Source organism: Balaenoptera borealis (genome assembly GCF_965194805.1).
Source record: "Balaenoptera borealis genome assembly, chromosome: 18".
In the NCBI taxonomy this organism is placed as follows: Eukaryota; Metazoa; Chordata; class Mammalia; order Artiodactyla; family Balaenopteridae; genus Balaenoptera; species Balaenoptera borealis.
The window spans coordinates 19,434,932-19,449,238 of NC_138877.1; the positions used below are offsets into that span (position 1 = coordinate 19,434,932).

A 14,307-nucleotide genomic window follows, 5' to 3' on the forward strand; every position below is an offset into this window, starting at 1 on the left:
ATAGGCCAGGCCCTGTGCTAGGTTCTGGGAATACATTGGTAAATATGACAGAGAATCCCAGCCCTCAGGAACCTTCTGATCTGGAGACGATAAGAAACTGGACATGTAAATTTAACTGTGATGAGCGTCACCACTGAGTTGTACAGAATACTATGGGAGTTTCTGGCAGAGGAACCTATTCTAATAGGTGCTAACAATTTGGGAAGAAATAAGAGTCAAGAGATAGTTTGAAGGTGGAATTCACAGCATTTGCTGATTGATTGTTTGAGTGGAATGGGGAATGGGATGGTGACCACTAGTGAAGGAATAGGTTAGCAGGGAAGATACTGAATGTATTGGCTAGGTTGAACTTGAGGGGCTCATGACATATCCAGCCAAATAGTCAAATTACTTGCTATAAAGTCTGTTGAAGGACACTTAGGCGCCCCTACTCATCTTTTAGTCATCCTCATAGTTACGAAGTATCTCGTGGTTCCATGCCCTCCCAACCCATCCACATAATTCCAAGTCCTCATCATCTCTTTTTATTAATCTCCCTATTTCCTGTCTAGCCCCACTTCATTTTTTACATGCAAATCTAATCAAATCATTTTCCCACTTAAAATATTCTTGGATTGCTCTGTCCAATATAGTAGCCAGTAGCCCTATGTGGTCAGTGCAAACTGAGAGGTGCTGTAAGTATAAAATACATACAAGATTGTGAAGACTCTATACTCCCCCCAAATGCAAAATATTTTATTAAAAACATTAACCAATATTTTTATATTGGTTACATGTTGAAATGATAATATTTCTGGACAGATGATTAAGTAAAATATATATATGTATATTTTTTGGCCGCGCTGCGCGGCCCGTGGGACCTTAGTTCCCCAACTAAGAACCCATGCCCCCTGCAGTGGAAGCACGGAGTCTTCACCACTGGACCGCCAGGGACGTCCCAAGTAAAATATATTCATAAAATCAATTCACCTGTTTCTTTTTATTATTTTAATGTGGCTCCTAAAAAAATTTAAATCACGTATGTGGCTTGCCTTTTATTTCTGTTGGTTAGCACTGTGCTAGCGTATCCCACTGTCTGATGGATAAAGTCTAAACTCTCTACGTGGTATACAGTTCTTCATGGTGCAGCCCAATTTTTTGCTACTGTGCTAGACACAGGACCCTGGACTTCAACGTGCCAAATCACTTGCATTTCCCCACATTCTCACGCCCTACCTCTGCATGTTACCCTTCTTCTAGTCCCACTAACTTGCTCTGCCTGTTGAACTCCTACTCATTCTTCAAGACTAATAGCACCTGACCTCCCCTAAGAGTATTTTACTCATTTCTCCAAGTGGAGTAAAGGTGCCTCCTCTGTGCTCTCACGGTATCAGGTTATAATTACAGTTATATACCAGTCTCTTTTTCACCTCTGTCTCCATCACTAGACTATACAAGGCTATGAAGGGTGGACCATGTGGTCCTTAACCCCCCATTGTTCACTGTGGCACAGAGCCCACCCTGTGGAAGGTGTTTAATAAATGTTCACTAAATGAATAAATCTATATAAAAAACTGTTGAGAGAATATGCAAATGTTTATAAAACTTAATAAATACACCAATAAGAAATATTAATCCCCCGGGGTCAACAAAATGTCATGTGCTTAAGATCAAAATATGTTTAAACAAAATCAAGTTTAAATGTTTATAAAGAATTATTTTCCTACTTACAGATTTTCCTTCTGCCCAGATGACTGCTCCAACTCCTGTTTTATGATCCTCTGAAAGATACATGGCATGTAACTCAGTAAAAATCAATGATTTGTTTGTTTCAGAAATACATTTTTTCCAAAAATAATAAACATGTATTTATTGAAATATACTTCATAAATGTAGCAGCAATCCTTGACAACCTCACTAATTACGGAAAAAGTATGAAAATACTTTTGATAAAAATCAAATTGTCAAGCAAATATTGTCAAAGCAAATATTGTCAAGCATAGAATATATGGGAGCTAGGTACGAACTAACTTATAGACAGTGTCACTTCCAACCCAATCTCACATGATCTATGTGCAGAGATAACACAATGGCAGTGCCCGCACTCAGGTGACTTCAAAGCTGTAACCAGAACTGAGTGTAACTTTATTGAATTTCCACCAACAAGTCAGTTTTTAAATGACTATTTCTAATAGACGATAAAATCAATTAAGAAAGAAGTTTCTGAACCAATGGATTTAGTGTAATAACCATTCACAACAATCATATCTGTCTTCTCCTAGCATTTTTTGCACTCTAATCATGGAAAATACATTTCATGAAAGTGTTCTTGCTATGAAAAAAGTTCAAACTCATAATACAAACATAAACAAATCTTTATGGGCTTTCATATATATACCTTTTTTTTTTTTTGCTGGAAGGTACATGAAAGGAATTTTGATTTAAACAAAATGATGTCCTTTCCCTGACCTTCACAGTTTACTTTGAGGGGAAAAGAATGCCAAGTTAGTGACATGATGCCCATTTCTAAATCAAGTGGCAGAAGTCACAAATATAAGATTATAATTTCCCTGCAGAACCAACCTATTTACTTTTCAACAAGAAAGGCTGTATTTCTTAAAACTATTAACCTTAAACAGAAAATACAAAACCAAAATAGAAATTCTACATATTAAGAACTGACTTTTTCTTTCTACTACTACTCAGGGTGAGTTTAAAATTTCTAAGACAATTATACACAAATTATAAAAACCATAGTATTTATCAAAATCTTAATAAGAGACCAATATAGTTAAGTAGGTACATTTACACAGAGAAAGTGAAAATTATCTGTGAACTTGCCCTCAGGCATTTTCATATTGATGAGGATTAAACGAAACTGTGGCTTCAGCCCACAATTTCCTAAAAGTTAATCCTTCCAATAATAACATATTTAAATACTTTTCTAGTACAAGTACAAAGAAACATTATTCTACCTATGCATGAAAAACTGGATGCCTGATAAAGTTAATTTTTTAAGAAAATTATGATACTATAATGAAATTCCCCATCTTCAGGTCAAGCAAGCTTGGGTTTTCAAAATTATACCACAAAGCATTTTTATAATTTATTTTAAGCACTTGTTATCCATTATCTCATTTTTATCCTAAAGGTAAAGCAGACGAAATTTCCTTTTCTAGATGAGAAAACAGGCAAAGAAATTAAGTGACTAAAATTTAGCCCTCCACACCCAACTGGCTTGCCTCCCTCCGATGTGAAGAATTTTGTAACAAAGGTTCCCCTTTACTGAATACCTGAGTGCCTATACTCACGGAGCTTATGGTCCGATGGAGAAGGAAGGTGGTAACAAGGAAACATCTAAGAACCTAGGTGCTGTGCTGGGCTATGAAGGAAAGGAGCAGGATGCTGAGGAACAGTGTATGGGAGAAACATACTTTATAGAGTGGAGACTGTCAGGAAAGGAATTTTGCGGTAAACAAAGTTTTGTTCCTTCCAAGATTGTCAGAATATAGCATGAAGGGAAAAGAATATAATTATGGCTTTATGCTCATTTCTAAGGTAAGTAGTATAGAAGTTAAAAACCTAAGATTATATTTCGTTTATATTATAAATGAAAACCTTTAAGTAAAATTGTACTTAATACATGCATAAATCTGAAACAGAAAATGAAAAACTCAAATAGAAACTCTTCATATCAAGAGTCTACTTTTCCTACCATTGACACTAAGTATTTTTCATATTATTATTTTTTAGTCCAGGAGCCACTTTTTCTGTTTCAGTCTAGGGACAGCCTAAATCTTGTCAGGAGGAAAAAAAATGTGATTTTTTTAAACTAAGCTCAGGGACTTCCTTGGTGGCACAGTGGTTAAGAATCTACCTGCCAAGGCAGGGGATAGGGGTTCGAGCCCTGGTCTGCGAAGATCCCACATGGCGCAGAGCAACTAAACCCGTGCGCCACAACTACTGAGCCCACATGCCACAACTACTGAAGCCCGCACACCTAGAGCCCGTGCTCCGCAAGAGAAGCCACCGCCATGAGAAGCCCGCGCACCGCAACGAAGAGTAACCCCACTCACCGCAACTAGAGAAAGCCTGCGTGCAGCAACAAAGACCCAACGCAGCCAAAAATAAATAAAGCTCTACTGCTTAGCTAAGGTTAGTTTCACCAAGATAATATTCTTTACTACATGTCTTTTGAAATCAGAATAAAATTTCATCCATATACGATGAGTAGATTTCACCCAGCCCCCAAGGCTGGATGACAGATGAGGTAATTTCTCAAAAATCTTATCACATCAGTAATTTTTATGTAAAGTTTCTCAAAAAACTTTCATGTCTGTAAATTGCTCCCCAGGATCTGGTCATTCACAGGATTTTCTCTGTATACCCTTGAAGGAAAGGTCAACTTAAAATCACTGAGCCAAATTCCTGAGACTCTTTGGTCACTGAAAGTCAGAGGACTCTTTATCCTATGGTTCTGGAACACAGGCATGGTTATTTTAGCTCCCAATACTGTGGTCATGTCAGGGTTTGTCCAAGTGTGGTTCACAAACCAACTGCATCAGAATGACTGGACGCTTGTTACAAAGGCAGACTCCTGGCTCCCATGGAAATTCCATGAATCAACCTCTCCACGGGAGGTGGCAGACTCAGGAATCTGTACTTCTCATGAGCATCACCTCTGATTCGTAGGCAACTAAAAGTTGAGAACTGCTGAGTTATGATTTGAAACAGTTAACTTTCTTGGCTACTCCAACCTACTTTCATCATCAGCGTTGTGGTTCAGAAGGAAGGCATAATCGTCAGCTTTGGAAAACGCCTAGTCTAATGGGAAACAGGACATAAAAAGAAATCAAAACTCACACTTAAACCAGGTAGGTAAGATGTGATGCCCTCCTATCTCTGTTTTTTCCCCTAGAGTCTAATCAAATTTTGTCACTTTTTTTCTACCCTCGAAGTAGCTTAGAAACATACTTTTAATGACACCTCTGTGGATCCTATTTACTCATCATTCAAAAATCAATTATTAATTACCTACTTTCAATTAGTTTTAGAACTCTGTTAGAAGTTTTGGCATTCTTTTTAATCATATGTATATTTTTAAATGAAATGGTTTAACGGAATGATTTCTTCACCTATTAGAGTGTAATAAAGTTATGTGAGCTGAACAGCGTAAAATTTAAAGTTTGAGTTATTAGAAACACACTAAGTCAAGGGGATATCTACCTTGCTGGATTGTCCTCAATGTTAAGTGAGGTACATATATATATAAATCACCTAGCTCTGTGCCTGACACATAGTTGGTGCTCAATAAATTGTTATTTATTATTATCATCAATGAGGAGTATCAGTCCAGAATTCCTTATCTGCAATCCCTTATATCAAGTTTTTTAAAACAGCTTGACACACATACATATAGCACGTACATATTATTTTTCTAAAATCTGAAAAATTCTGAATTCCTTTTCATCTGGCTTCAAGAGCTTTGGGTAGGGGACTGTGGACAATTTACCTTTGTATATAAAAATATTTCTTTTGTGCTAAGGAAAAAACAATGATGAGGACATGGTCTCTCCCCTGGAAGAGCTCACAGTGGAAAGGAGCACATGACAAAGGGTCGCATTCTATTCAGGACTTGGCTTCCAGGCAAGAAAGTCATACATAGGCAAAAAATTAACCTTGAAAAGCCTTTTAAATCGCCCATCAAGTGCATAAGTACAAAACTCTGCACAGCAACAGCAGATAAATTTACAATACTATAACTATACTAGTAGAGTATCTAATAAAGAATATATATGCAAATTTATATCTATACATTACTGCATCTTTAAACAGTGGAGTCATACATGGTATTATTAGGTATTATGAGAGGAGCTCCTGAGATCAAGTGAAAAAACAACAGACTCACACCTCCCATCTTACGCTCACTCTGGAATCTGCTGAATGCTAATTAGCAAATGAGAATTAGTGAAGTATAGCTGTAACAGCTGTTTCCATTTATGTTTCTGTCCTTCCAGAATGGTTGGGAGAAAAATTCTTTATAAAGCTGGAGTTGGCAGAGACTAACATATAGCCCACGAAACAAGATAATTACATTAAGTCAGACCTTTACATAATTCAGGTGTTGGGCATCATGCAGTTTGTGCCTATAGTAGAATCAAATTCTTTAATAAGAATCAAGTGATGATTAACCCTACTGAATGTTGGAATCCCTTACAGAAATTTAAAAATTCACAGGCCTAGGACATACCCTTAGGGACCAGGTTTAGTAGGTCTGGGTTAGAATTTGAGCATTCGTACTTTTAATACAAGTTTCTAGGGTGATTCTAACATGCTGCCATTTGAAAACCTCCATTTTACTGAAATTACTTCAACCTGTGGTCTTTGTTGAGCATATACTGCAGACCAGTGGCATTTGTATGGACTTTTTCTGAAGATTTTCTCTCTTCTCCTTCTTTCTTGGGATAAGTTTAAAAATTCCTACTATAGCCTACTCACCAAATCTTACTCTACTGCTCCTCCTGCCTGCATTTTCTTTTCCTTATTTCAAAGTTGCATTTTAAAAAGTGATCATGATTCTACTTTGAAAAATGTTATGTCTGCTGAGATATAAAAGCACTGTTCTATAATTGGAAATACAGATACCACCTTTTATCATGATAGAGAAAATTCCCAAGTAATATTTTCCTTTTTCACATACTTACTCAGGTACAACTTAATATAATAAAGTAAAAATGTTTGATTTCTCTACTTGCTGATTGAAGACATACCAGAAATTGGAAGAATATGACAAAATTCCTTTACTTTGATTCTATTCATTATTTTGAATTCATATTTTTAGTTTAAAGATTTTTTAAGTTTTTACTAAATACTGAATACCTACAGAATATTGAAGAGTTAAGAAAAAAATGAATAATTCTGGTTCTCTCTCCCCTCTCTTTTTGTCCTATCTCTAGTGGAAGGCTCATTCAACTGTGAAATGATAAAAGCAAGAAGCAGAAAGGGCCTAATCAGATCCTGATTTATAAATGTAGCACCCGATATAGGCCACAAGAAATCCTAAAACTACTCTAAGAGTTGTCTACTCAAGGGTCTCACTAACTTCTCTTTATTTGTATGACCAACAAAACCTTAGTATCTAAGAGTCAATAAACGCTACCATAGATGAAATGAACACCACTTTACTTCTGAGACAAATACAACCCAAGCAGCCCCGATTTATGAACTAAGCATGTAACTCACCAGTTCGATATGCCAATAACCTGGCCTGAATCATGCAGTGCCTTGCAATTTCTTGCGGCAAACTCTGATTGTGAATTTCATTAATCTGTTCGGTATTGCTACAATAAAATCCGTAGTGTTTAAAGTTGGGCACACTGGAAGCTACTGTGGCCAAAAGGAGGATAAGGTCTTTCATGTTTTGCCTTAGATTGCTAAAGTACGGATTTTCACACAGGTTCTCCAAACCTATAGTCATCAGTATTTGCTTATGCATTTCTTCTCTGGAAACCAAAAATATCATTTCATATTCTTTTATTCTTTCTTGTTTACATTCAGAATAAAAGTCAATGTTAGTGTCCGGCAATGTTTTTGAAATTTTTTGAATAAAGTCACATTTGTAAGAGGTCTCCTCTACAAACTGCACCATATAACACACCAAAGGCTGAAGTAAGACACACACATGGGCCCGACTGTTTGATTTCAATCTTTGCACTGCTTTGGCATCTAACTTTGCATCTTCAGAACTAGAAGCCTCAGTAAGCAAGCTTATTTCTGGATCAGCAGGCCAGTATGAAATTCGGTTAACTCCAGCTGAAATACAAAATATGAAAGGTAGTTATCAGATGCATGCTGAAAGTAAGGGTTTTCTTAATAAATCCACCGTATCACTGCAGTAGGTCCAAAGGTCCCAATATAATAAAAGTCTATCACCAAGTCACCAATAATATAGCCCAAGTGCTGGCAAACTACGGCCACAGGCCAAATCTGTCCTGTTGCCTATTTTTATACAGCTTGCAGGTCAACAATGGATTTCGCAGTTTTAAATAGTTGGAAAATCAAAAGAAAACTATTTTGTGACATGAAAATCATATAAAATCCAAATTGCAGTGCCTATAAAGATTTGTGGAAACACAGACAAACCTAATCTTTGACATTGTCTCTGGCTGTTTCTGTACTACAATGGAGTAGCTGAGTTGAGAGCTGAATAGCTGTATGGATACCCTATGGCTTGCAAAGCCTAAAATACTTACTATCTATCTGGCCCTTTATAGGAAAAGTTTGTTTGCATTCTGGTTGCTTCTAGTAATCTTGATTCAAGAAGAGGGGATGACCAATGTTTAAATGTATTTTCATGTACTAGTATCAGAAGCTACAGCAAAGGTTCTCAAATTTTTTGGTCTCAGACTCTGTTACACTCTTAAAAATCAATGAGGACCCCAAAGGGTTTTTTTTCATGTGGACTATATCTACTGATATTTACTGCATTAGAAAATTTAAACAAAATTTTAAAATATTAATTCATTAAAAAATAGCAATAAGAACCATCATAAATTAATATAAATAACATAGTTCAATAAAAAATAACTATTTTCTAAAACAACAACAAAAACTAGTTGAGAAGAATGGCATTAAAGTTTATACAAATCTCTTTATTATCCGGCTGAATAGAAGATAGTTGGGTTCTCAAATCTGCTTCTGCTTTCAACCTCTTGCCTTAGCTTTTCATTGAAGTATATAAAAAGTGTCCGGCCTCACTTGATATGCAGTTAAAAAAGGAGTATTTTAACAGCCATTTCAACTAATTATGAATATTCTTTCACACTACATAAAATTTTGAGAAGGGATAGTTTCTTAGAGGTGAGTTACAGTGTGGAATCTGAAATCACACAACAAACTTTTTGTACTGTTACGTTAAAGTCCACTGGTCTATCTTACACTTAGAATGGCTCTTTCACTCACACATGATTTTCTAGCATCATGCACTGGTCATTTGGAAAACAAGAGTTTACTGATTTCACAATACTTAAAAAAAACCAAAAAACTCATTCATTAATATAACCACCAATCTCATCAGAAGAGTCTTTAAGCAGTGGGAAGCTGTAAGCTTATGATGATGGTAGACAGGAGTTTTTCAAAATTCTAATTTTCACTTGAAGTTTCAAATTTTATCAGTGGCAATAAATGCTGTCAGTTGTTTTCTTGGAAGTGATGGTTTCACTTCATTCATTTTTGAGAAAATGTCTGCCAGATAGCCAAGTCTAAGTAACTATGGTTTGTTAGTTCATGGTGTTCCATGAAAAAAAGTGGATAATTCAGTTTGTGACTCAAACAATTGCATAAGCGGTTTTCCTTAAGGCAAACTTCATACTTAGGTTTAGAGCAAAAGTGCTTTATGTCCACCTCCTATTTTCTCATACAGAATCTTAAAAAGATGCGTACTAAGGGTTGGGTTTAATAAAATTGATTTTTTTTTTTTTTTTTACTGTTTCATCAATGACATTCTTACATGAAACCCCACACCCTCCACCTTTTTTTTTAAACTCCAAGTAGGTGGCTATGTAAGAGTACAATGACTACTATTGCCTTGATTCATACAACTGCAACAGTAGTTTTACTCAACATTTTTTTAGTACTATTAGCATAAATGTAGTGTTATTATGAAAATAGTTTTGACCTTGTGGACCATGAGGAGGTCACAGACCACACTTTGAGAACCACTATGCTTTAGAAATGTTTGCTTTGTAACTGAGGTAACAGTAATTATAACTGAAATAAGTTAGCTAGAGCATGGGGTTAAACCATGCCCCTTTCCAAGATAAGTAAATAATACATAAGCCTAATCAAACATAGCAATTTTATTTATATATGGCTCTAATACCAGCATAAAAGCATTTCCATTGCATGTCCTTCCTGATTTTCCACATTGCATTATCTCTCTTGCCAGGTTTAAGTGTCTGAACTCAAAGACACAAGCAATGGTGAATTACTCGTACTCCAACATTTTTCTAATTCTTGGCTCTGAGGCTATTAAGAGTGCTTTGAGTGTAGTCAACTCAGTGCAAAACACGACTTTTATTCATTCTTCTCTCTTGACTCTAGAAGAGATGAGTCGACAAATGTCTGGTTCTTTCACATTCTTTCCTTTCTAGATCAATGCCGCCACCTGAACCCTATTTTACACCTTATCTAATGCAACAGTCTACTGATCAAGCTCTCAACCTCTTTATCTTTCCATGTTCTAATTCAATAACAACAACAAATAATAATCTTAATCATGTTACATCCTGCTCAAAACTCTTCAATGGGAAAAGGAGAAAAAAATGTCACCACCACTATCACACTTACCTTCTCTATTCGTAATTGCAGGGGAAAGACTACAGAATCTAATAACTTATCATAGATGCCTACCTACCAGCTTGAAATACTCGATGCAGGCCAGGAGGCTCTAGCCACATGACCATTTCTTCTGGAAGTGCTTCCACTTGTAGCTTAAGGGAACTGCCCTGATCACCGATCTGATCCTTACTCTTAAGACTTTGATATAAACAAAAACCGCTCTTCCTCAAAGCAAGTTTAGCAACTCTGTTCTATAAGATAAAGCCCAAAGGCCAGACAGTTTTTCAAAGTTCTCCAGTAAGGCCCCAACCTATCATTATAATCCTTCTGCCACTATTCTCTTCAAGAATAATTTTCCACTCCGAACACTGACCCCCAGAACCCTGCTTCTCACAACTTGATGACCCCGCATGCATTGTCCTCCTGACCAGGAATGTGTTCCTCCTCCTCTACATCTGACCCATGAAGGTCCAGCTTAAGCCCCAGCTATTTATAACATGCCAGCCTGCAGGGATCACTGTCTCTCCTCTGAGCTCATATATCATTTACAGCTGTTATTACTCATTTGGTATTACATGATGTGTTACATTAAATTGGTTTTTGCCCCCAAATAACAGCTTGAGGGAAAGGATTAGGAACTACATTAGCCTTTTTTCCCCAGAAGCTCTCTGAACCCTGTCCTTCTGGGTTTTAAGGAAGCTTCATTACATAGGCATGATTGATTAGGTCACTGGCCATCGGTGTTTGAACTCAAACTCTAGCCCGGCTCTCCTCCCCAGAGGTCTGGTGGGGGTGAGGCTGCAAGTTCCAACCCTCTAGTCACCTGGCTGGTTCCCCTGGCAACCAGGCCCCATCCACAGGGGATTCCCAAAAGTTACCTCATTAACATAAACTCAGTAATGGTGGAAAGGGACTTGTTATGAATAACAAAAGATACCTTTCTCATTCTTAACACTCAGGAAATTCAAAAGATTTTAGTTGCTCTGTGTCCAAAATGGAATGAAGACTAAGTATATAATTCATATTATAAATCACAATTATCACAGTGCCTATGTAAAAGATATACTATTTTTTAAATAGGAAAGTGGTCTGAATACTTATCTGGGTGCAAAATAGCATCATAAGCACAAAGACGATAAGTGAGTAGCCCAGAGTGGCAGAGATAGATAGCTATATGTTAATACTCTGTTCTCCTCCTTCCAAAGGGTAGAGTAGTCATTGGGAGGCAGCCGCCCAGCCAGAAACTACAGTTCCCACAATGGATGTGAACAGAAATGATGTCTGTGACTTCCAGGTCAGGGTTTTTAAGAAGCAGGTATGCCTTCTCTATTCTCTGTCTCTAGATGCAGAGGAGGCCAGAAGGAAGACAGTAGCAACAAGACAGAAGATGCCTAGGCCCACGGATCAACCACATGGAGAACAGCTGTCTGCTGTTCAGCAACACTTGCATTGGACTATTACATGGGTGATAAGTGTCTAGTGTATTAAGCCACTGAAATGTTGATGCTTATTTGTTATAGCAGCTAGTATTAAATCTACCAATACACTGAGGGTAATCTAACTAGTTAGTGACAGAGCTGAGACCAGAATCCATGTTTTCCAACTCTTCTTCTTACAGTACATCAAACTGTCTTCAGATATATATTTATATTTCTAAATTATCTCTGTGGTATTTAGGCAATTTGTTCCCACTTGATTTGTTCTCAGATAAATGCTATTAATCTCCAACAAAGCCTTATCTGCACTTACCATTTACAATCATTTTCAAACAAGCAGAACATGGTTTTCTGGAAAAATAAAGATCACAGTTTTTCAACCTTGACCCATGTTTTATCAGAGCGATTTTCCCAGCATGTAAATCTTCACTTGAACAGTGGAGACCAACAATTTTCATGTTTTTCACCACCACAAGACCAGTTCTCTTCACCTACATTAAGATACAAAATAATAATTTATTTTATAATTTATGTGATTAGTTATAATATCTAATGATCGTATCATGGATTATACTTGATTTATTAATAAAATGAAAGTTTTGTTTAGTTCTTCATCTGAACACAGTTTGAACAAAAGCACATTTCTCATTAGGTCCAAAATTTTTTCTGAAAGTGTAATGTTGACTTTCTACCAGAAATTTTCTAAATCTAGGCTTTATTAACCAAGCAATTATGCATTTAATTATCATAAATTTACCCTAGTAAAAAATGAATACATTTTAACCTAGTAAAGGGCAATAATGAAGTCGATTTGACTTGTTTCTTAATCTAGTCTAAGACTACTTAGTATTAAGCTTCTAGATAATAAGGAAAAACTTGGAAAACCCTGTGATTTTACACATGGATAAGTGAAGCCCAGAGTTTACATGATTTTCTGAAAGACCCATAGATGGTAAAAGGCAGAACTAAATCAGAGGTCATATTAAGTTTTCAAAAAAAATTTTTTTATTGAAGTATAGTTGATTTACAATGTTGTGTTAATTACTGCTGTAAAGCAAAGTGGTTCAGCTATACATATATATACATTCTTTTTTTTTTAATATTCTTTTCCATTATGGTTTATGATAGGATATTGAATATAGTTCTCTGTGATATACAGGGACCTTGTTGTTTATCCATCCTATATACAATAGCTTACGTCTACTAAATTTTAAAATATTTTAAATATTGATTAAAATAAAGATAATTCTCAACTTCTTTCTAAAAATTGACTCTAACAATTTTTAGGACTATGGCAGTCTAGACTAATGTGGTAGGACCCACCTCCTACAAATATATAGATTATTTATAATTTTAAAAATGTTTTAAAATGCATAGTCAATCTCAGAAGAAAGGAAGACATAACCCTCAGGTGTTAGAAAGGAAGAGAGAACTCAAAGCAAAAGCAGTGAACTGCAGCTATCTCAGCAGCGTCCCACCCACAGTCAGGGACTGGGCTGACTTTGCTTTAAGCCCCAGAGGCCGAGCACTGGCTGGAGTTCTAAAGAGTGGTTACTTTAAACCTAAAGTATCCTAACTTACACAGATACTCATCATATAAGCTGCTGTAACAATATTAATATCAGATAAAATAGACTAAGGTTAAAAATCAGTTCTACATAAGCCGCACAACAGTCTATGCTGTTTTCACAGCAAAAGATCCTGAAGTAAGGAATGTAAACCTAATCCTTGGGTTCATAAGGGATTTTACAATATGAGGGGGACTTGGGCTGAGAACAGAGTGTCCATTATTCCCTACTCCCTTTCAAAGGGATTTTACTCTACAGTTATTCCCAATAGGACACATCTGAAATGGCTTTAAAGAGCAGACCAAAGCTGTATTTGCTAAAATAGTCAAGTTTCGGTTTCAATTATGAGTATAAATTTTTGAAACTATGGAGAATGATACTTTGTGAAATGTGAAGGAACAGAGAAGATTTCATAGAATTCCCTTTCAGAGGTAATCAACCATCTCCTAAACATTCTGGACATTTAAAAGGAATACAAAAATCTTTCCCTTACAAAATATATGTCCAAAAACGTAGATTAAATATGAAAGACCTGTCTATACTGGCTTTTAAAATAAGCCTTAAATTTACCTTGACTCCTTTCCCCTCCCTATCCCAAAATTTCGTAAGAGCTTTATGTTCCTCAAACGTAAAGAATATGTTAGTATCTACTTCTAGATACTTCCAGCAAGCTTTTAAAAAAATTATCACTGATGAGGCCTTATCAAAAGATCTCAGTAGACTAGAGCTCATTTTATTTAAATGAACCAATTGTGACCAATGGAAATGGCTGCAATTAAATGATTTTAGCTTTAGATTTTCTAAGTAGTTATGCAGACAGAAATAAAGCCAGAAACCCTGACCACAAAAGACTTTAAAAAAAATTATTCCTAAAAAATAGGAAACATACTCATCAATTTATTTTTTTATTGGAACAATATTTTAGGCCAAGTTTATCACTTTTTTTGTCTAGAGTCCTTTTCACTTCAGAAAATATATACATTTTT

At 36.0% G+C, this 14,307-nt stretch overlaps 1 protein-coding gene across 4 annotated transcripts in view; it reads right to left on the bottom strand.

Annotated features, from left to right (window-relative positions):
* The window catches only part of CDADC1 (cytidine and dCMP deaminase domain containing 1), a 44,588-nt gene that overhangs the window by 21,184 nt on the left and 9,097 nt on the right, over positions 1-14,307 (bottom strand). For all 4 annotated transcript variants that reach the window (XM_082365474.1, XM_082365475.1, XM_082365472.1 and 1 more), the window contains 3 exons: positions 12,067-12,244; positions 7,222-7,791; positions 1,711-1,760 (listed from right to left, as the gene is read on the bottom strand). In XM_082365474.1, the coding sequence (XP_082221600.1) occupies positions 1,711-1,760; positions 7,222-7,791; positions 12,067-12,244 (798 nt within the window). The remainder of the gene's footprint in view (positions 1-1,710; positions 1,761-7,221; positions 7,792-12,066; positions 12,245-14,307) is intronic.